The sequence below is a fragment of the Mytilus californianus genome, unplaced genomic scaffold (assembly GCF_021869535.1).
Source record: "Mytilus californianus isolate M0D057914Y unplaced genomic scaffold, xbMytCali1.0.p SCAF_10, whole genome shotgun sequence".
NCBI classification, from domain to species: Eukaryota; Metazoa; Mollusca; class Bivalvia; order Mytilida; family Mytilidae; genus Mytilus; species Mytilus californianus.
Genome location: NW_026262582.1, coordinates 70,137,469 through 70,158,904, shown reverse-complemented (window position 1 = coordinate 70,158,904; position 21,436 = coordinate 70,137,469). Strand labels below are relative to the sequence as shown.

The 21,436-nt window shown below is 32.3% G+C and overlaps 1 protein-coding gene and 1 long non-coding RNA gene across 2 annotated transcripts; both read left to right on the top strand.

Moving 5' to 3' along the window:
* The first annotated feature begins 941 nt into the window (after nt 1-941).
* LOC127718440 (uncharacterized) lies at nt 942-4,492 on the top strand. Its single transcript, XR_007989833.1, has 3 exons — nt 942-1,002; nt 2,470-3,863; nt 4,342-4,492. It is a non-coding gene; the product is annotated as an uncharacterized LOC127718440 (long non-coding RNA).
* A 10,632-nt stretch (nt 4,493-15,124) lies between these two features.
* Nucleotides 15,125-20,852, top strand: LOC127718439 (uncharacterized). The gene is made up of 3 exons (XM_052224460.1): nt 15,125-15,154; nt 17,229-17,390; nt 18,319-20,852. The coding sequence occupies exons 2-3, from the start codon at nt 17,303-17,305 to the stop codon at nt 19,260-19,262; spliced, it is 1,032 nt and encodes a 343-aa protein (XP_052080420.1). The 5' UTR covers nt 15,125-15,154; nt 17,229-17,302; the 3' UTR covers nt 19,263-20,852.
* Nucleotides 20,853-21,436: the final 584 nt, after the last annotated feature.

Below are 21,436 nucleotides of genomic sequence, written 5' to 3'. Positions count from 1 at the left end.
GGAATTTTATTTTTACAAAATTTACTTCTGGATATTATCTTATGATCATAAACAAGCTTCTGTCCAAGTTTGGTAGAAATCCAGGATAGTTTAAGAAAGTTATTAAAATTTCAAAAACTTTAACCACAGAGTGAATATTTGTGGACGCCGCCGACGATGACGACGCCGACGGAATGTAGGATCGCTATGTCTCGCTTTTTCGACTAAAGTCGAAGGCTCGACAAAAAGGGAAGATGTGGTGTAATTGCCAATCAGACAACTCTTCACAAGAGACCAAATGACACAGAAATTAACAACTGTAGGTCATCGTAAGGCCTTCAACAATGAGCAAAGCCCATACCGCATAGCTACGAAAGGCCCCAAAAGGACAAATGTAAAATAATTCAAAGGAGAAAACTAACAGCCTAATTAATGTATAAATAAATGAACGAAAAACAAATATGTAACACAGCAACAAACGACAACCACTGAATTACAGGCTCCTGACTTGGGACAGGCACATACATACATAATGTGTGGGGTTAAACATGTTAGCTGGATCCCAACCCTCCCCCTAACCTGGGACAGTGGTGTAACAGTACAACATAAGAACGAACTATAAAAATCAGTTGAAAAAGGCTTAACTTATCAGATGACTGTCAATGATACAAATCTCCACCAGAGACCAAAATGCAACCTGTTTTAATGTTTTAGCCAGTGTCTACCTTCACCCTAACCCGAGACAGTGGTAGAACAATAGAATATAAAAAGAAACTCTAAAAATATAATTGAAAATGGATAAACTCATCAAATTTGTACAATACATATATACAGAAACAACAAATTACTTTTATTATATTTATGTATATAAAAAAACTATATATAGAATAAAATGGTTCAGTTGAAAACTCGGAAAAGAAACTTATATGTTACATCATATGTTTACAATTTTTAGATTGAATAAATATAAAGATTTTAAATGAAGTACTACCAAGCAACACTGAAGATTATGATAGTTTTACTGTAAGTTAATGATTCAAGACAATGTATAAGAAAGCTTGTCAATTAATGATATCTTATAAAGAAAAATATATGAGATATCTTATAAATTATATAAAACATCTAATAAACTATATAAGATATCTTATAAACTATATCAGATATGTTATATACTCTATAAGATATGTTATATACTAGTACTCTATAAGATATGTTATATACTAGTACTCTATAAGATATGTTATATACTAGTACTCTATAAGATATGTTATATACTAGTACTCTATAAGATATGTTATGTACTCTATAAGATATGTTATATACTCTATAAGATATGTTATATACTCCATAAGATATCTTATAAACTAGATGAAATATCTTTTAAAGTTAATTAGATATCTTAGTTAGAATAAATAGTAAAATGGCTTGCCATAGTTTTAGTCTTGTTAGCAGTCCAATAAGGACAGATTGATAATTTTTTTCCAATTTTCTTTGATCATTTATTCTAAAAAGCAGTACTTAATTTTAATCCGAGCATACCCAGATATGCAGTTATGAAGGTTTTGGAATAAGAGTTTTAATTTTGGTGTCAATAGCCCACTTGCCAATTAGCATGGAATACCCAAATTTGACTTAAAATTTTACACTTCATACAAAGGGGAGCAACTCTAGCCCCGGTCACACTCTGCGATTTCCAACGTTAACTAACCATATGTAAAAATCATTTTCACTCAACCTGTACGGTTTCAAAACTTCATTTTTGGTGTACATGGTTGAAATAATAGCGACATTTTATCTGTAAATGTGTTTTGTGTAACATATAAATAGATATCACATTACAAGATGCCGTTTTTATAAGGGTTTGTTCAGTAAATCAGGCATCATGTCTGGTGTCACATGATCTAATTTTGGATTGAATTACTTCCCTTAAAGTGGAAATTTTAAAGAACGAAGTCAAATTTGGTAATTGGCAAATAGACTAATGGGAATTCAAAATGGGCCTAAGCGAAGTCAAAGTTTACATAGAAACCCTAAGGTATATTAAAATTTATGTATCCTGCAATCTGATTGGTTGACTACCAGGATGTAAATAACACCCCATTCTTGTTTACCCCGGGGGTAATTAATAGTTATATAATTACACACAGAAATATGAATGAATAAATCTTAATAGATATCCATGATAATTTCAATAATTTGTGTAATTTATTATTACATTTTTAATTTGAAAAATAAGCAGAATATTTTGTTCCAATGCATTGTTTTAGTAACTGACATTTTCTGTAAAAGGGAGGACCGAGGTAAATTATTCATTTATGTTTGCTAAGACAGTAACACAAGTATTTTGTACCTTTAAAAGAAATATGTTTGTTATCTTCCTAAATTCTGTAAGCCCCTGACTACACCAAGATAACTATTTGTTTTTTTTCTTCATATTTTCTAGGAGCTTCTTGTTTTATTGTCTATTTATGTTTATACATATTATTTCAGAATTCACAAAAGAACTCCCAGACCACAAACTCCCAGACTTCTAATTGGAGTGATTGTAGTGAACTTGCACTGGAGAAAGTTAATGTGGTAATGGAATCAATCAATGTGAGCCCCTTACCTTCTACACTTCAAAACGATGTTAAAGATGTAAAAGATTCAACAATCAGGTATTACAAGCGGAAAGCACATGAATCTATTGATTCATTGTTGGATTTTATGGCTCCAAAACAAGGACACTTACTTAAAGATGAAGTTTTAACTAAAAACAGAGACAAATCTTTACCAACAGACAGTGATATGATAGAAGATCTATCAAAACTCTACATGGAAACAGTGGACAATTCCTTAAAAATGCAAATTCTATCTGTTATCACAAATAGACTAACCAAAGCAGAACTTCAAATAGCAATACCAGGTATAACAATGTATCGTATAGACCAGACACGACTTCATTTCAATACCTCTACAAATTTGGGTCTACAAGTCAAAAATAAAATAAAAGTACCACGTCAAAGAATGGATGATAGCAAGCTGGAACATGCCATAAGTTTTTTTTTTGACACTTCATTTATGCAGCTAGTATCCTATGGTACAAGAGATTTGAAATTGGATTCAGGGGAAAATATTACTATACCAGATGTAATCAGAACAACAAATCACTCCAAAATTATAGACCTGTACTTTTCATACTGCACAGAATCAAATTTTGAACCACTTTCTAAATAAACTTTATTTAAAATTCTAAATACTTGTGCTGCTACTAAATGCACCAATTTACACGGTTTAGACAATATTGCAGCTGAGGGAATTGAAGGTTTTGAATCACTAAAAGAAATTACAAAACAGATTTATGAAAGATCCATTCTATCAACTGAAGAACATGAACAGATACAAAAAATATCACATCAGCAAAACTTTATTTCAAAACCGATTATAAACTTCATCTGGAAAAAGACTGCCTGTGTGCTGACCATTGTCTTCAATGGCTTTTGAGTGACCCTGAAAACTGTCATTTTCAAAGTCCCTGTGAGCACATTCATACATTAGTGTGTGATAGGTGTGAAATGTTACATGGCATAGAGCATGATGTGTTCAAAGGTATTGGTAAGATGGGAGATCATGACTTCAAAGAGGATACCACCAAAAACTTCCAGGATGCATTACAGAAAATCAATGACTAGAAAGCTCATATTGCTAGAAATGTTAATCAAGATCTTTTTAGAATTCAAAAGCTGGATAATTTAAAGCGATTTGAAGGAGTTTTAGTGATGGACTGGGCCATGAAATTTCTACCAATGAGATACAGAGAGAAACAAACAGATTGGTTTGGCCAAAGGGGAAAACATTGGCATGTCAGTGTCTGCATTTATAGAGATGAAAGTGGTGAAATTGGGGTAACTAATTTTATGATAATAAAACCTCATTACTATTTATCTTTAAAGCAATAAAAAGCATTTGTCTGATTCACTGTACTATATTCTGAAATCGATATGATACACATATCTTTTTAGTATGACTAATGATTTCAACAGAAGTGTAAATTTGGACAATACAGTATATTCTTTAAAAGAAAATACTGTAGGATTAAACGCCTTTTTAAAGGAATTTATTGTTGTATAAACTGGACCAATTCACTCACAAACTTATAAAAGGCCGATGTAAAACTTGATTTTAAGATGGCAAACACTGTAATTGTATGTTAACAAATATTGGATACTAATAAAATGTAACAATTAATTAAGGTCTTCAATGAAGTGTTCAAAGACAATGGACAATACAAGAACTCATTTTTTACAGTATTTTAAGGACAAACAAGTTTTGGATAGTAAGAATGATATCAGATAAATACATTATTACAATAATTTATTTCAGCATAGGACATTTACTCATGTTCTTGAGAATGTTAAACAAGATTGGTTTGCAGTGGCATCACTGTTGGAACACGTGCTGCAAACAGTTAAAATCCAACTACCTCAGGTGACAGATATGTTTCTTCGCTCTGATAATGCAGGCTGCTACCATTGCGGACATTTATCACTGGTAGACCTATTTGGAAAATGCCCGCGATTTTTGGCTAATCTCCGCGAAACGGATAATAATTAGAGGTTCATCGTAAATTTGCTGTATTACAGAATATTACGCATGTTATCCGGAGATTTTCCGTGTCATCGGGAATAAGCCGTTTATCCGATAAAACGGGTGTGTATTGAGTCAGTGATAGAACCAGTGATGCGTGAGCGACGGTTATTAATAGATCGTTGTACATAGATGATTATAGAATCCGTTATGCGTGAGCGACGGTTATTAATAGATCGTTGTGATATATACAATGTTTACAGTCAGATTAAAAAAAACTATCTTATTTCCCTTTTCGGTCGAGATAAAACGGTGTTTTTGATTATAAAGTTACTTACGATTTAAATATCAAATGTTGTCATTGTTCATTAAAGAAAAATCTATTTTAATGTTACCAATGAACAAGATGAGTACACGTGTTATCTTTGCTATAGACAACTACATTTTTTTTAATATATGAATGGAAATCGTATTTACGTTAAAAAACGTAAACTAATCTACTATTCATGATAGAATCATAATGTGAATCGATAGTTTGGGTCAGAAACTTTGTTCTCACTTTAAAAAATTCTTCACAATTGTCATGTTTAGAAAAAAAAATCAGTCCTTGAACTAATAGAGTCTCCGGAAGATACCGTAATCGAGCAGGATGTCAAACTGATCTGACACTTGTCCTAGTGTATTTAACACCTGCTGTGATATTGTTTGTGCAATACCAGTGGAAGGTCGTAAATCAATCTGTACCCGATTGATCAGAATTTAATTTTACCTGTACATATATTTAGTCGTTATGGAGGATATCATAGATACATGTTATATATTGTGTTGTAATTAATGAAGATAATTTAAATATATTATATAATAAAGACCTATTTGCATATAAATCGAACATATTCATTTCAACCAAGAAGGTTTGAAATTGAAAGTTTTCAACAAACTTTTGATAAAATCTTTCCCGTAAAGTACATACGAGTCATTGGTTTATAGTTACACAATTGTTACCCTTCTAACGTCTTGTTTCTTTGTGCTATTAAAAGAACTCAAAATTTTCCATATCAGATCACATTTCGTACGAGTCCTAAAAATTATAATTGAATAATCTTCTATTTTCCTTTCGACACCACGTTCCCCATAGGAGCCTCAAGATCTAATCATACCTGTCAATCATTAGCCACAAGTTGGTCCGCCAGATAGATCACTCGTGCTTTCTATTATGCCATCGTTGAGAAGTTTTTGTAAATTGATTTGTGATATAAATAAAGTGATGTGAAGTTTATTTTACGGCCGATCAAAATTTGATGTGATTCGATTTTTCTTTTACACAAAGATGTTTTTTAATATGTCATAAAATACATGGAAATAAAACATTTGAGTTCTTTTTTTCCCGTAAATATATTCAATAAAACAAAATTTATTTCAAAAGGTAAACATTTATAATCATTACAAAGTTATAATTTGATTTTTATTTAAGTCGGTTAATGGAAACAATAAAATGACAACGTCTTTGCAGAAATATTAATCCAGACATTAACGTACTTAGACTGTCCATTTGTTCCACTGTGTAGGACAATTTATTCACGAACTACATCATTAATAATTACTAATATAACAGTTGCTGAAATGGAAGTTGTATATTATTTATTTTTTTACAAACATGCGTTTTGGTTCCGTTCAGATTTGCTATTACAGCATGTGTAGATTCCTTGATTTTCATCTAGTTTCAGTTATATATATTCTAGTTCCAGTCAGTATAGGGCTAATCATTTTGCCTTCCAACAAAGTCAACAATTTAGCATCGGACATATACGTGACTGCGTATTTATACATCTCTATATGTTATATCTGATGTAATGGACTCCTAGTATATTGTCCCTTTAAAGTTGGCTATACAATATTGGCTGTGCTCATTGTTGAAGGCCGTACAGTGACCTATAGTTGTTAATTTCTGTGTAATTTCTCTTGTGGAGAGTTGTCTTATTGGCAATCATACCACGTCTTCTTTTTTTATAACGTACCCGTTTTAATAGCAATGTTATATTCAAAACGGATGAGAAAACCCCATGGATGACAATTATCTATATCCATGTCAAGTGGGGTTAGGTAATAGGAGCGGAACTTATTGATTATGTATGTTTGTGAGGGTCTGGATAGGATTTATAGAAGAATAGAGAACACAAATGGACAAAAAGTGCACAACATAGGACCAGAAAAGTAAAGAAACATAGACGCCAAGAAAATAAAGAATATAGAATAATGAGAAAAAAATATGAAGAATAGAGAAAAACAGATGACTAACAAATTAAAAGACATTTAGGTTTGAAAGACCTCCCCCCCCCCCCCCCCCCCCCCCCCCCCCCCCCAATATTCAAGACCTTCGTATGTGTTCAAAGAAAATCTGCATACATTATAGTTCCTTGCTATAAAGTTACGTTCTCAAAGGCTTTTAAGGATTATGTACCCTTGTGTTGATTAAATGCTAAACATATGGATTTTTTTTTTTTTTAGAAAATCCACAGCTTTTCCCTTGTACTGTCATATTTGGCGATTCGATGCTTTATTGATGAAGGATTATTGCATTCAGTGCTAGCAATGATTTTTTTAATTGAGTTATATATGTTTAAAATATTATAACAAAAATAAAATGCTTCGGCGCTGAGCGCAGCCTGATATAACCGCAGAAGTTGAACCAAGAACAGTTAGGGCAAATTTTGACACAATATTCAAGCTTATTACTGTCTGAATTTGGATTGTGATCAAATTTTTGACATAATATAGGTTTCTGACACAAAACATGTGTAAAGGTCTTTCAAATCTATTGGGCAATACTGTGCAATTAAAGATTTGTTCTTGAAACTTTTGAAATATTTTAAAATTTGAAAAATTTTGAAAAAAAAATTAAACCCCTTTAAAAAAATTGGAAACCTGCAAACTTTTTGAACTCACAACCCGGCCACCCCCCCCCCCCCCCACCCCGCCCTTTGGTGCAATAACCTCAACACTTGATCCCAGTTTTCCTTTGTAGTATGGAAACTTGTAGTACAATTTCAGAAAGATCCATACAGTGACTTAATCACAAGTTGTTGTCTGAAACACTAGAATAACTAAAAAAATGTTTTTTGGCCCTTTTATGGCCCCGAATTCCTTCATGAATGGGACAATTACCCCCAAACTCAATCCCAGCCTTCCTTTTGTGATATGAACTTTGTGGTACAATGTCAGAGAGATCCATACACTTACACACAAGTTATAGTCCAGAAACTACAAATGCGTCTTCGGACGACGTAGACGACAACAACCACATCATACCATTATACGATCCCCCCCCCCCCCCCCCCCCCAAAAAAAAAAAAAATTGGAATCGTATAAAAATCTCGGTCTTAAAATCTGGATTTTCTAAAAAAATCTTGGTTTTATTTTCACCAAATTTTCTTTTTCTACTAAATTCAATTAAACTATAAATAATAATGCTTTGCACGAAGTTTCCCCTTGGTATATGTACAAAATGGTCCATCTCTTTTTATAAATCTGGATAATTTCAGAAAAGGTATCAAAATTCATAGGGACTCCTGGAGACAGGACAATTTTTTTCAAGCCCTCTCCCTTTTCTCCAAAGTGCGTTATATTTTTTGTTTTCTGTTAAATACCATTATTTTGGCGTTTCTGTATACTATGAACATACATTTATTATCAATAAAGTATATTTGATATAAACTATCAATTCAAAGTTTCTTCTACACGGCGATCACTGCTAAATTGATTTCTCCTAAAATAACCCAAACAGTAGAATCATAAGAATAGATGACAAATGCAACTATGCATGGAACCTATAGAACACAGAGTCATGATGATTAATTTATTGTGGAAGGAAGAGAAGCGACTAACAAAATGAGGTCTTCTCGTTTAAGTAGTATAGATAGATAGATACTATAAGTCGGAGAAGCTTTTGTAAAGAAACATAACAAGCTATACACAAATTCATAAACATCACATAAGTACATCCTTAACCAGGCTATATATCAAGTCAACAAACATTGGAAATGAATGAAAAAAAAAGGATGAGATGTGAACAAAAAAAAAACATAAATTCCCTGCTACATACATAGATTGCTTTAATGCATAGTTATGGTCGTGCCTTTTTTTCTCTCGATTTTATGTACGTATATTTTGGTATCACACAAGTTCATGATGTTTCTCTGACTGTTTATAACTGCGTTACACTAGATCCAATGATTCTTATTGATTTTAACTTTAATTTTCACAATTTGTGCATGTTATTACCTCACTGTCCAGGTTGGGGGAGGCCCAGTCCTATCCTATAAAGCAAAGGATATGGATTTTCTCAGTCTTACATTCCAGGATTGGTGACCGCATGAGGGTTGAGCTATCTCAAATAGGTTTAAACCCTCCTCATTCTATGACTGTCCTGGCAAGTCAGGAGCTTGTAATTTTTAAAGGTGTTGTCTTTTTAATTTTTCCAAATTATGTCATGTCGGGGCATTTTATAAATTCTATATGGTATGAGTTTTGCTCACTGTCTGAGAAGGGCCGTACGGTGTCATACAGATCCTTAATTTCGAGTTCTTTGTTTTCTTTTTAATTTTTAAATTGATGTCCAGTGACAAATATTTCTCGAGTCATGTCATTCAGGCAGTATATAAAAAAAATGAAAATTGTTCATGCGAGTCGGTAGGAAATAGACTCCCTACACTCTTGTTTTAAAGAATATTTATTTTATTCAGTTATCTTGAAAGACAATATCTACTGCAGTTAAATGAAGTTGTGATACTGAGAATTTGACTGATTAGATTTTATTTTTCAATTGCCAAAGTGTGAAGTGGTAGAGCCCATTTCTGTAACCTTTATTTGTTGCATTCTGTGTGATAAAATTTAGTAGTTTTGAACCTCCTGAGATTTTAATAACTTATTTTCGAATGATGGAACCTTATCAAAATGTTTGTCAATTAAGATAAATTGAACATGGTGTTAACAGTCAGCAAACTGTCACACAAGAAATATATTTAATGTCCGAGAACATGTAAAATAAACTACCTTTGTGAGGACATTAAATAAAATGTGTCGCATATTTCTCAACTCCTCTTCGTGCCATGTCAACAGAATTTTAATTTATACCGTCTTAGATGACAGTTTATCAGAGGCTGCTTCAATGGTATATATGCATAATATAAACTTTATACATAAATCTCATTTCGAATGTTGTCTTTTCGTCCTCCAACATTCTTTGTCAAAATCCGGGTTTCGCACTCGACTGTTTTGGAGTCAGAGATACATCTTACCATAGATGTAAAATTACATCTATAACCTTACACAGGTACACTGGCTAGTAAAGGGACAATAAACGGAAGTATTGCCCCAGGTATTTTAAGTCGTATATTGAGTGTAATGTGTACACCGCCACGTGTGAGTGATTTCAAAGATAATCAAAATGATGTAATTCATGTAGTAACTTCCATGCAGCTACGCATCATCGCACGTAATATTGGACATCGCAAAAAAACTAGAATTTTTTATGTGCCTGTTAGATATTTAAAATGATATAACATCCAATGAAAAAAAAAATGTTTAAGATGGACATTTCTGATTTACTGGTGAATTAAAACTTCCATAGAATATCTGAAATGATTTTAAGGAGCATGCATCTCGTTTATCTGATACTAAGTGAGTACAATAAGTCAAAGTGTTAGTCGAACTGTAAGTGTGTTTTGTCTTAAAATGTGTAGCCGTGTTATTTTGTTCACAGAACGAAGGGCAAATTAAAATTGAAACAAAAGGAAAATAAAAAAATAAAAGTTATTACCGTACCATAAGTTGACAAATAATAAAAAATAAAATATATTAATTACCTATTCCGGCACACATGAGTTCAATTAATTAATCTCACAAGGGATACCAGCTACCAAGGAGACATTTCATATATCGGTACTCAAATCACTTCAATATTTTATTTCTCCGCGTGTATACCTGATGAAGTCTCGATTATTTCACAAAGACGGAGTAAGGATTAAAAAAAAAAAGGAAGTAAACAATATATCATTTATAAGCTAGCACACCAGTGGCGGATCCAGAAATTTTCATATGCACTGACTGCCTAAGAGGGGGTCGCTTCAGTCATGCTTCAGTGATTCCCAATACATGTATAATCAACCAAATTTTTTTTCAAGAAAAGGGGTACCTGGCCCCCTCTAAATCCGCTTCTGTCACACTATTCCATTAGTACTTTAAAACTTCTTGCACGGTGAACTACTATTGAAATTAATTCGTAACCAGTCACTTATGCCCACCCCCCTTTCACTTATTTTTCATGCTCATCTTTTCCGTTTGTAGGAAGGGTCTAAAATGCCTTTAATTTTATGTTTTATTATTTATGAATTAAAGAACAGTTTCATTTAGAGTTAAAACTATGTCCGACACTCCCTTTATCTGAAAAAGCTTTCATTATTTAATAAAAAAAAGTTTTATCTTATCTTATCCCGTTAGTATAGAAAGTCCCTTTAGTCTAGAATTTTAGTTTATTGAAGGACCTTTTTGTCTGATTTTAAAAATATACCTTAAATTGTAAAAATATAAGCTCTCGCCGCGATATAGCATTTTTGTGCTAATGCAGCGTAAAGCAAACAACAATCAATAGAAAGTCCCTGGATTAACTTAAAATGGTCATTCATTCTCTCTCATTGATTTTCCAAGTTTATCTAATCACTTGACTATGCACCAATACCCTAAAATTTCATTACACAAGGACACCTGTGGTACAGCAAGGATTCGTATATATAAAATTTAGTTCGTTGTACGTTCATGGATATTCATGACATGTGACCATTTGTGTGCACTTAGAACTTGTCCGGTCATCTTTCTGACCATCGATCAGATCGTGCTAGGGCTGTGTAGCCAGTCAAGGTCCTTTTAAAATTCCATATATATATCTGACCATCTACTCGCGCTTTAGCCTAAAGAAAAGACACGTGTATTCTCGGATGACGTAAGGAGAATTAGTATTTGTAATTATGATATTGTTATTATATAAAAAAAAAGATGTGGTATGATTGGCAATGAGACAACTCTCCACAAGAGACCAAAAATTACACAGAAATTAACAACTATAGGTCGCCGTACGGCCTTCAACAATGAGCAAAGCCCATACCGCATTGTCAGCTCTAAAAGACCCCGACATGTTCATATTAATGATCCACTCTTTGAAATCTAACCTTAGTATGACGAAAGTGCTATATATAACGAAAACAGCGGAGAAATGGATTAAATAGACTTGCTTTATTGTATAAACTGAAAAAAGGTCGGAGTGGAACTAACCCCGAAAAATTCAGTCTCTCTCCGTAATCGATCTCTTCTATATACTTGTTAATGAAATAATCGTAGATCAGCGGAATATAACGACTGAATTATTCGGGTATGTGAAACAAGTAAATAAAAGTCAAAATTAACCATATGTAGTTCCATAAGGAGGGATCTGGACAGCCTGCCCCTAAATCAGCCTCCGAGTTGAGTCATACGTATTGACCTTTCTTGGCGCACACACGGTTTTCATTGCCTATGTGTTTTTTTGTACAAATAATTAATTTGATAATTACTATGCCTTCAATCCATTTTCTTGAGACATATTACACGTACATGAATCATGAATTTTCTACGTTTTTATAATTTTGAACACATAGTATGCCCTGGGATCTGACCTGAAATATGCATGAAACATTGAAAATTCACGATAGTAAGGTATATAGGAGCAACATTTAAATTCAAAGGGTTAGGGGTTTGTTCTGAGTCGGAAATAATTCGGAACACAACGTTATTCCCCACTGCCATGCACCAAACATTTTTTTCTCGAAATAAACGGTATGGGGAATTCTGGAATTCCGTTTTTTTTTGTCAACTGCCAGACCACAATATTTTTTTCTCTCATCAAATTGGGGATCAAAATATGATCAGAATAGGCCTCCAGATTTTTTTTGGAAAATTTGGTGTTCACCACCAAGAACCGGTTGGCCACAACATAACAATTTCAATTTTATTTACAATTTACACGGTGTGCATATGTTTAAGTACGTTTAAATGAAGATATTTTCATATAGTTTAGGACTTTATTCGTTATAGGTTGAAAAATACAGGCAAAGTTCAGATGCTTATGAAGTGTTATATATTTTGACTTTTGTGAAACCTTAACAGAATAGACAATTGGGGCAAATCTGATGAAAAAAAAAACGAAAATTCCTAGTAACAAAAAATTAACCCACATAACAGCAATTGAAATCTCCTCCCCAAGAAATTGTACCTCAGGACCTGTATAATGCTGGAAGTATTTTAATATGCCTTTGGAACACCCTTTTAAAAAATTGGGTATGGTTGTCCAGGCCACGGCTTAGGTAGCACTTCACATTTAGAAAATAAAATTAAAATTGAGCCACAGAATGTCTGATAATCTTCCAATCCTGGCCTTCAAATACATTAGGCCAACTGTACTAGCACCCCCTTTTTTCTGAGAAACCCTGGCTAGCACACCCTTCCTTTTTTCACAGTGTCTGGAGCCGCCCCTGACCGATACGTAGTACTCAACTTTGGTCAACTGTAGGTCATAATAAAGGACGAAATACGTAAAGTAAATTAATTCAAGCGTGAGGGGGCCCCATATATCACGGCTAAAATTGTACTTAGTTTGTCCTTTTATACAACCTTTGGCAAGTACCACCATCCCAGAAATCAGTTACCACGATCTTTCAAAATTAACATGAACAGTAACCATCATCAACGTCCTTTTTTTTCACTCTCTCCATTTTCTAAGTAATGTACAACTGTTTACGCTTGTCAGCAGTGTTTATCATTGTTTTCATTAGTTTACAAGTTGTGACCTTCGAAATTGTTTTATTCAATGTTCCTATAGATTTTCATGGTAACTCCCTGTGCCCCTAAAACAAACAAAATAAAGTTTCCCTCCCACAAAATTTTACACTTAAACGTTGATTTGAAAAAAAAACTCGATTTTATAATTTTGGTTATCAATTGAAATGAACCTTCTAGAGCCTCAACCTAACGCGCACAATAATGTCAATCATTACACATCAAATTTAACCCTAAATTGACATTCCACAATCGGTCATTAACATCACCTGTGTTTATAGCTACATGATATTTCCCGCCGTTGGAAAATCTCGTGCAGTGACACAATTGATAAAATCTATTATTAACATCTCTATTGTGAGCGAAATTTTTGACGTGCATTATTTCATTATTAAAAATGTTCGATCTACATTTGTTGCAGTCTAATTTTTAATTAAAAGAAACGTTATGTCATTTCTTTTTCTTTAGCAATTATAGTAAATTAATCTCATCCCGGAATGTATATTCACTTTACCATTAGACCTGAAAGTGATTTCTAATAAATGAAGAAACTGTGTTTCACATTAAAAATTTAAGAATATTATCGCTCAGGCATATTTATTTTATTTTAAGATGATTGATTGTTGGTTGCTTAACTTCCAGTGGCAAATATTCCATGCAAGTCCGGACAAACTTAGTTTTAAGATCGCACTTTCAAAAATCATTGTAAAACAAAAATGATCAGAAGGACTTTTATTCATGTGAAATAACCGTCCAATCCTTTAAATAGAACTTATTTACATTTCAAAGTGTAATAGATTAGTTTACAGGACAGGCATTGACGTTAAATATACAATTCCTTGTATACATGTACGCAACTTTCATATCTTTTAAATTGAACTTTTTTGTCTAAAAAGACAACCCACGAGTTTGCGAAATCGAGTTTGAATGCACTGCATTGTGTGTAAATACATATACATATTATGCAACGACGGTCTGACTCTACGTATTACCAGGGTTGCGTTCAATATCGTAGCGGCTACGTAGTGCTATGTAGATTTTTACTATTGAACGTGTAGCTATAGATTAGCTGCTACATAGATATTGATAGCAACTACATAGCCGCTACGTAGCTGCTACGATATTGAACTCAACCCAGTTGACCCCTGATACCAACTAAGGTTACTAAAAACTTTCCCCTGGCCGTTCATTTTATTTTTGTTTCAATAAACGGTTCTAGAAGCAATTAAATGATCTGCGGCCTCTGACATATAATTAAAAAAAGTAACCATCTAATCCCCAGATATATATAATCTGTTTCTGTCTAAATTTACAGAAACATTATATGATATATTTTTGAAAATTCCTTATATCTCAAATGATTATAGTTACTTTGTTTTTAATTCTGTAAACATCTATATATCATAATTTGTACCACACTACAAGGATCTATTAATAACCGTCGCTCACGCATAACGGATTATACAACGACCTATTAATAACCGTCGCTCACGCATCAGTGGTTCTATCAATGACTCAATACACACCAGTTTTATCGGACAAACGGCTAATTCCCGCCGACACGAAAAATCCCCGGATAACATGCAAAATATCCTGTAATACAGCAAATTTACGATGAACCTCTAATTATTATCCGTTTCGCGGAGATTAGCCAAAAAACACCGGAGTTTTTACAAAAATCGCGGTGATTTTCCAAATAGGTCTGCCAGTGTATGGATTGCTATTCCTCAAATTAGCAATAGAACAGGTAAGAGATATAATTTGATATTTCCCCACCAACTAATACAGAGCTTAACTGAATGTAAAGTGGAATTTTTATTTTTATACGACCGCAAAAAATTTTTGCGGTCGTATATTGGTATGACGTTGGCGTCGTCGTCCGAAGACACATTGGTTTTCGCACTCTAACTTTAGTTTAAGTGAATGGATCTCTTTGAAAATTTACCATAAGGTTCAATACCACAAAAAGAAGGTTGGGATTAATTTTGGGGGTTATGGTACCAACAGTTAGGGAATTAGGGGCCAAAAATAAGCCTTTTCTAGTTTCCAGACAATAACTGTGGAACGGTGTATGGATCTCTCTGAAATTATACCACAAGTTTCCATACCACAAAGGGGTGATTAGGATTTGCTTTGGGGGGTTATGGCTCAAAAGGTTTAGGAATTAGGGGCAAAAAAGGGGGAAAAACAAGGTTGTCCTGGTTAATGGACAAATACTTTAGTACAAAACATAATTTAAAGCAGTGTAAGGGAGATAAATCAAATACATCATTTGAATTACCTCCCTTACACTGCTTTTAAATTATGTATAAAGTAAATTAAATGGTTAATGAACAATTAAGATAATTTAAAACAGTGTAAGGGAGGTAATCCAACGTTTTGGTTACTTCCCTTACACTGCTTTTAAATTATGTTTATGCCGAATCTAACCGTGTATTTAGATTTTTAATTTTGGGTCCAGTTTTCAAATTGGTCTACATTAAGGTCCAAAGGGTCCAAAATTAAACTTTGTTTGATTTTAACAAAAATTGAATATATGGGGTTCTTTGATATGCTGAATCTGAACATGTATTTCGATTTTTGATTTTTGGTCCAGTTTTCAAGTTGGTCCAAATTGGGTCCAAAATTAAACTTTGTTTGATTTCAACAAAAATTGAATTTATGGGGTTCTTTGATATGCTGAATCTAACCGTGTATTTAGATTTTTAATTTTGGGTCCAGTTTTCAAATTGGTCTACATTTAGGTCCAAAGGGTCCAAAGTTAAACTTTGTTTGATTTTAACAAAAATTGAATATATGGGGTTCTTTGATATGCTGAATCTAAACATGTATTTCGATTTTTGATTTTTGGCTTAGTTTTCAAGTTGGTCCAAATTGGGGTCCAAAATTAAACTTTGTTTGATTTCAACAAAAATTGAATTTATGGGGTTCTTTGATATGCCAAATCTAACCATGTATTTAGATTTTAAATTTTGGATCCCGTTTTTTTAAATTGGTCTACATTAAGGTCCGAAGGGTCCAAAATTAAACTTTGTTTGATTTTAACAAAAATTGAATTCTTGGGGTTCTTTGATATGCTGAATCTAAACATGCGTTTAGGTTTTTGATTATTGGCCCAGTTTTCAAGTTGGTCCAAGTTGGGGTCCAAAATTAAACTTTGTTTGATTTCAACAAAAATTGAATATATGGGGTTCTTTGATATGCTGAATATAACCATGTATTTTGATTTTGTATATTGGACCATAATAGGTAAATTAAAAAAAATCAAGTTCTTAGACCACATTTATGTGTCAGAAACCCATGCTGTGTCAAATATTTCATCACAATCCAAATTCAGAGCTGTATCAAGCTTGAATGTTGTGTCCATACTTGCCCCAACTGTTCAGGGTTTGACCTCTGCGGTCGTATCAAGCTGCGCCCAGCGGAGCATTTTATTTTATATTGCAATTATCATTTTAGTCCTACAAGTTCTATATGGAAAAAACAGTGCATCTTAGAAAGAACTGTTATGATAAAAAAACAAAAAAAGTTATGCTATTAGGTCAAGTTGCACTACATCACAGTACAAATTTAAAACAATATTTTGATATGCTGCAATCATATGTGCTAAATATAAAAAAGCATTTGACAGTAGACTTATTCAAAAGATCATAAAATTATCTGAACAAGAAAAAAAGACACAAAAAAATATTTAAGAATAAAATACTTCAAAATATAAGCTTTGGTGATATTTGAACTTTATTATAAAAGTGAATTAATAAGATATTTATAAGCAGTCTCTCTCAAATCTTTGTACATGTTTATTTTGTGATTTTTTGCAGGTATTCAAATAAAGCAATATTCATATTCAGAGGCTCAGGCTGGAAAGTCCTACTGTGACTCAAAAATTGCTCATATGAGAACCAAGATGGGATCCTTTGTGGCAACTGGAAATAACATTTTAAATGCAGATGACATGAAAACTGCAATTGATTATGGAAAAGGTACATTGTGAATTTATTCTATAAACATAAGAAGATGTGGTATGATTACCATTGAGACATATTTCTATCGAAGACTTAAAGTAGTAAATTTAAGCAATTATAGGTCACAGTGTAGCTTCAAAGTGAAGCCTTGACTCAATAGCAGAGTAAACTATAAAAAAAAAAAACAATTATGAAATACAGCACAAGAGACAATCACTTAATTGACAGTTGACTTATTCAAAAGATTAATTGGTGTACACGAATACATTTTTAATTTACCAGCTCTACCGTCAATTTTTGTCCGTCCGTCTGTCTGTCCGGCGTAAACATGTCGCACCGTAACTTGAGAATGACTTCTCCAAATTTCATGAAACTTAACATAGTTGTTTCTTATGATGGTCAAACGATCTGTATACTTTTTGGTGAAAATAAGATTAAAACATTTTGAGTTACGGGACTTAGTAACTAAAACAGGTGTGTGTTTTTTTTTCACATGTCGCGCCGTATCTGAAAAACAATTTATGATTATTGCTTAAAACTTTACACACTTCTTAGTTATATTAATCTTAAGATCTGTATACTTTTTGGTGATGATTCAAAATTTTATTTTTGAGTTATTGAGTATTTTGTAAAAAAAGGGGAGGGGTTTTTCACATGTCGCGCCATATCTCAAAAACGATTTATGATTATTGCTTAAAATTTTACACACTTCTTAGTTATATTAATCTAGAGATCTGTATACTTTTTGGTTTTGATTCAAAATTTTATTTTAGAGATATTGAGTTTTTTGTAAAAAAAAAAAGAGGGGTTTTCGCATGTCACGCCGTATGTCAGAAACTATTTATGCTTATTGCATAAAACTTCACACACAAGACGACGGGCGTAGCATGCGCTCATGGCGCAGCTGTTTATTACATAATATTAAGTTCAATTCCCTTTCTTACAGGTGTAGCTGGATGTCAAGTGGCCCATGTTATTGTTGAAACGTCAAAACATGTTCTCAAGACTCATAATTTAAAAAATGTCACACATTACAACGATGTTCAGTACACAGAATCTGGTGTTGTATTCAGAAAAGCTTATGGTATTGGGGATGGGTTGTCAATGAATTATAGTGAGTTAACCAAATTATCAGGCCATTGTCAAAATGAAACTGGATGTACTCTTGTAACAGATTTTGTTCTGCCATCAAAGGTCAAAGGAAAGATCAAGTTAACAAAAGCCGAAAGTAATGCTGTAGAAAATGAAATGAGTACTGAGACCACAACAATAAGACCAGTCAGTTCATCTGCTTTACAGACAACACTCTCCTTTGATTGCCCAGAACCAGGTTGTATTAAGCATTATGCTTCCTACAGAACTCTAGAAAATCATGTTCTATTAGGTACACATGATTTAAAATTAGAAAGAGAATCCGTATATGATATCATTCGCAAGCAATGGGCAGAACTCTGCAACAATGTTATTGTTACAAGGAAGAAAAATGTTGCCAGCCAATGTACAGATAATCAACAAGCTGTAGAAACCCTTCCTATGGGTTGGGCATTAAAAAGGGCCAGAAAGGTGAATAGATTTCCTACCAAGATAAAAAACTTCCTTATTAAGAAATTCAATGAAGGAGAGAAAAGTAAAAACAAATGCAGTCCAGATGATGTCGCATCAGAAATGAAATCTATGAGGGATACTGAGGGCAGACGGGTTTTTCAGTTAAATGAATGCTTGAATAGTACTCAAATTACATCTTTCTTCTCTCGATTGGTATCAGCTAATGCAAGTAACAACAACAAAATAGTACCTGAAGATGATGACTTGGTAGCTGCTGCTGTTGCAATAAATCAATCTGAATTAATTGAATCAGTTAACTCTGCAAATCCAACAAATGACTGTTAAAATATAGTGCATTTACTTTAAAGCTTGTTATTAAGGTTCCTTAGATCAGTTTCCTTAGAAAGTAATTGGAAAATAAAGCCTTCAGGACTGTGCCCTCATATTAAAATGATATTATTTGTATTCATTTTTTCTTGAGAAGCTGTACCACATACCATGGGTCCCTGTTGATACAACTCCTCAGAGATTCTGCTTACTTTGATATCAAATATGCTTTAGAATAAGAACGATTTACGTCACATGTTATTTTATTCAATGTTTGAGAGGAGACAAATGGTAGACAAATTAAAATGCTTTCTATTATGTTCTTAGTTATCTATGTATATTGATGTTCACACAATTTACAGTTCTGGTTTATTTGTTCAAATAAGCTAGATATGTCATAATGAACATTGATAGATGAAAAGCTTTTTTTTTGTTTTTGCAGTCAACTTATTTTAGACATTAGAAGTTTGTTTAAATCACATTTGATTATAAGCCTTAATGTCTATCTGATAAAAATTTAAATTACAATATATTGTCCATTTTTTATCTATTACATTATTTTCTGAATTAATGAAGTTTAAATAACATTATTATGTAGATTTTGTATTGCTGCTTCATAAGCAGGCTAAGTAAGATCAATTTAATTTTGTACTCCTTTAATTGTGAAAATATATGAAAAATACAAAATTCAATTTTATCCATTTATTTTCAATGTATTTATAAGTTTTATGATTTTAATTGTATAATTTTGATAGAATTTTATCTTTAATAATTTGAAAAATAAAAGAAAGTCAGACTGAAACAGATAACCTACTTGCATTGTCAATTTATCATTTTGAATCATGTAAACTTTCAATAAAAATTATTTCCTCTCTGAAATAGTTCAAGAACAATTTTAATCCTTGATATTGGTCAAGATTTGGAAAAGCAAAAAAGTGGATTAACTCCCTTTTATTCCATGAATTTACTGATTTTTAGTAAACTTGCACAAATTTTTATTCCTTTTTGAATGAATTAGTTAAAACTTTAATTAGCATAAAAGTATTATAGTTGTACATGAAGAGTTTTGTTAGAATTTTAGTCCTTGATTTTGGTCAAAATTTGAAAAAGCAACAAAATGGATTATCTCCCTTTTATTTCATGAATTTACTTATTTTTTGTAAATTTGAACAAACTTTTGTTTCTTTTTGAATGATTTTCAGTTAAAACTCTTTAATAAGCATAAAAGTATTATAGTTTTACACGGAGAGTTTTGTTAGAATTTTAGTCCTTTATATTGGTCAAAATTGGAAAAAAGCAACAAAATGGATTACTTCCCTTTTATTTAATGAATTCACTGATTTTTTTTAAACTTGCACACATTATTGTTTCTTTTTGAATGATTTTCAATTAAAAAACTTTAATAAGCATAAAAGTATTATAGTTTAACATGAAGAGTTTTGTTAGAATTTTAGTCCTTGATATTGGTCAAAATTGAAAAAAGCAACAAAGTGGATTACCTCCCTTTTTTTCATGAATTTACTGATTTTTAGTAAACTTGCATAATTTTTTGTTTCTTTTTGAAAGATATTTTATTAAAAAACTTTAATTTGCTTAAAAGTATTACAGTTTTACTTGAAGAGTTTTTAGAATTTTTATCATTAAATTGGTCAAAAAAAGGAAAAACTGAATAATGGATTACCTCCCTTCTTTAGCCATTCATTTATTTGAATCTTGTAAATTTGCACAATTTTTTTTTTATTTCTGGTTTAACTCCAGTAAGTATTCTTTAATTTGTATATACATATTATGATGTTACTTACGGGGTTTTGTGAAAAAATTTAACTTCAAAATTGGTCAAAAAGAAGAAAATGGTGTTGTACCCCTTTTTGGTACAGAGGTAACAATGAAAAAAAAATTGAAATATCTCTTTATTTTTTGTTATTGTGTTTAGATTATATCTGAAAATAAATTAATATATCACTGAAATTTGTCTGTTTTTTTATGTATTGTTTCTAAAAGAATGTTTAAGATACTGTAATTTGTGTATATTTGTCTAAACCAGAACCCACAATCTGACACTTGGTTGCCATGGCAACCAAGGTGTCCTAGCAACAAAAATGAATATTTTTTCATCAATCTTGATTGAAGGCAAGATAACATACCAAATTTGGTGATAATCTGTTGACCCCCATGTATCACTCATTGCATGA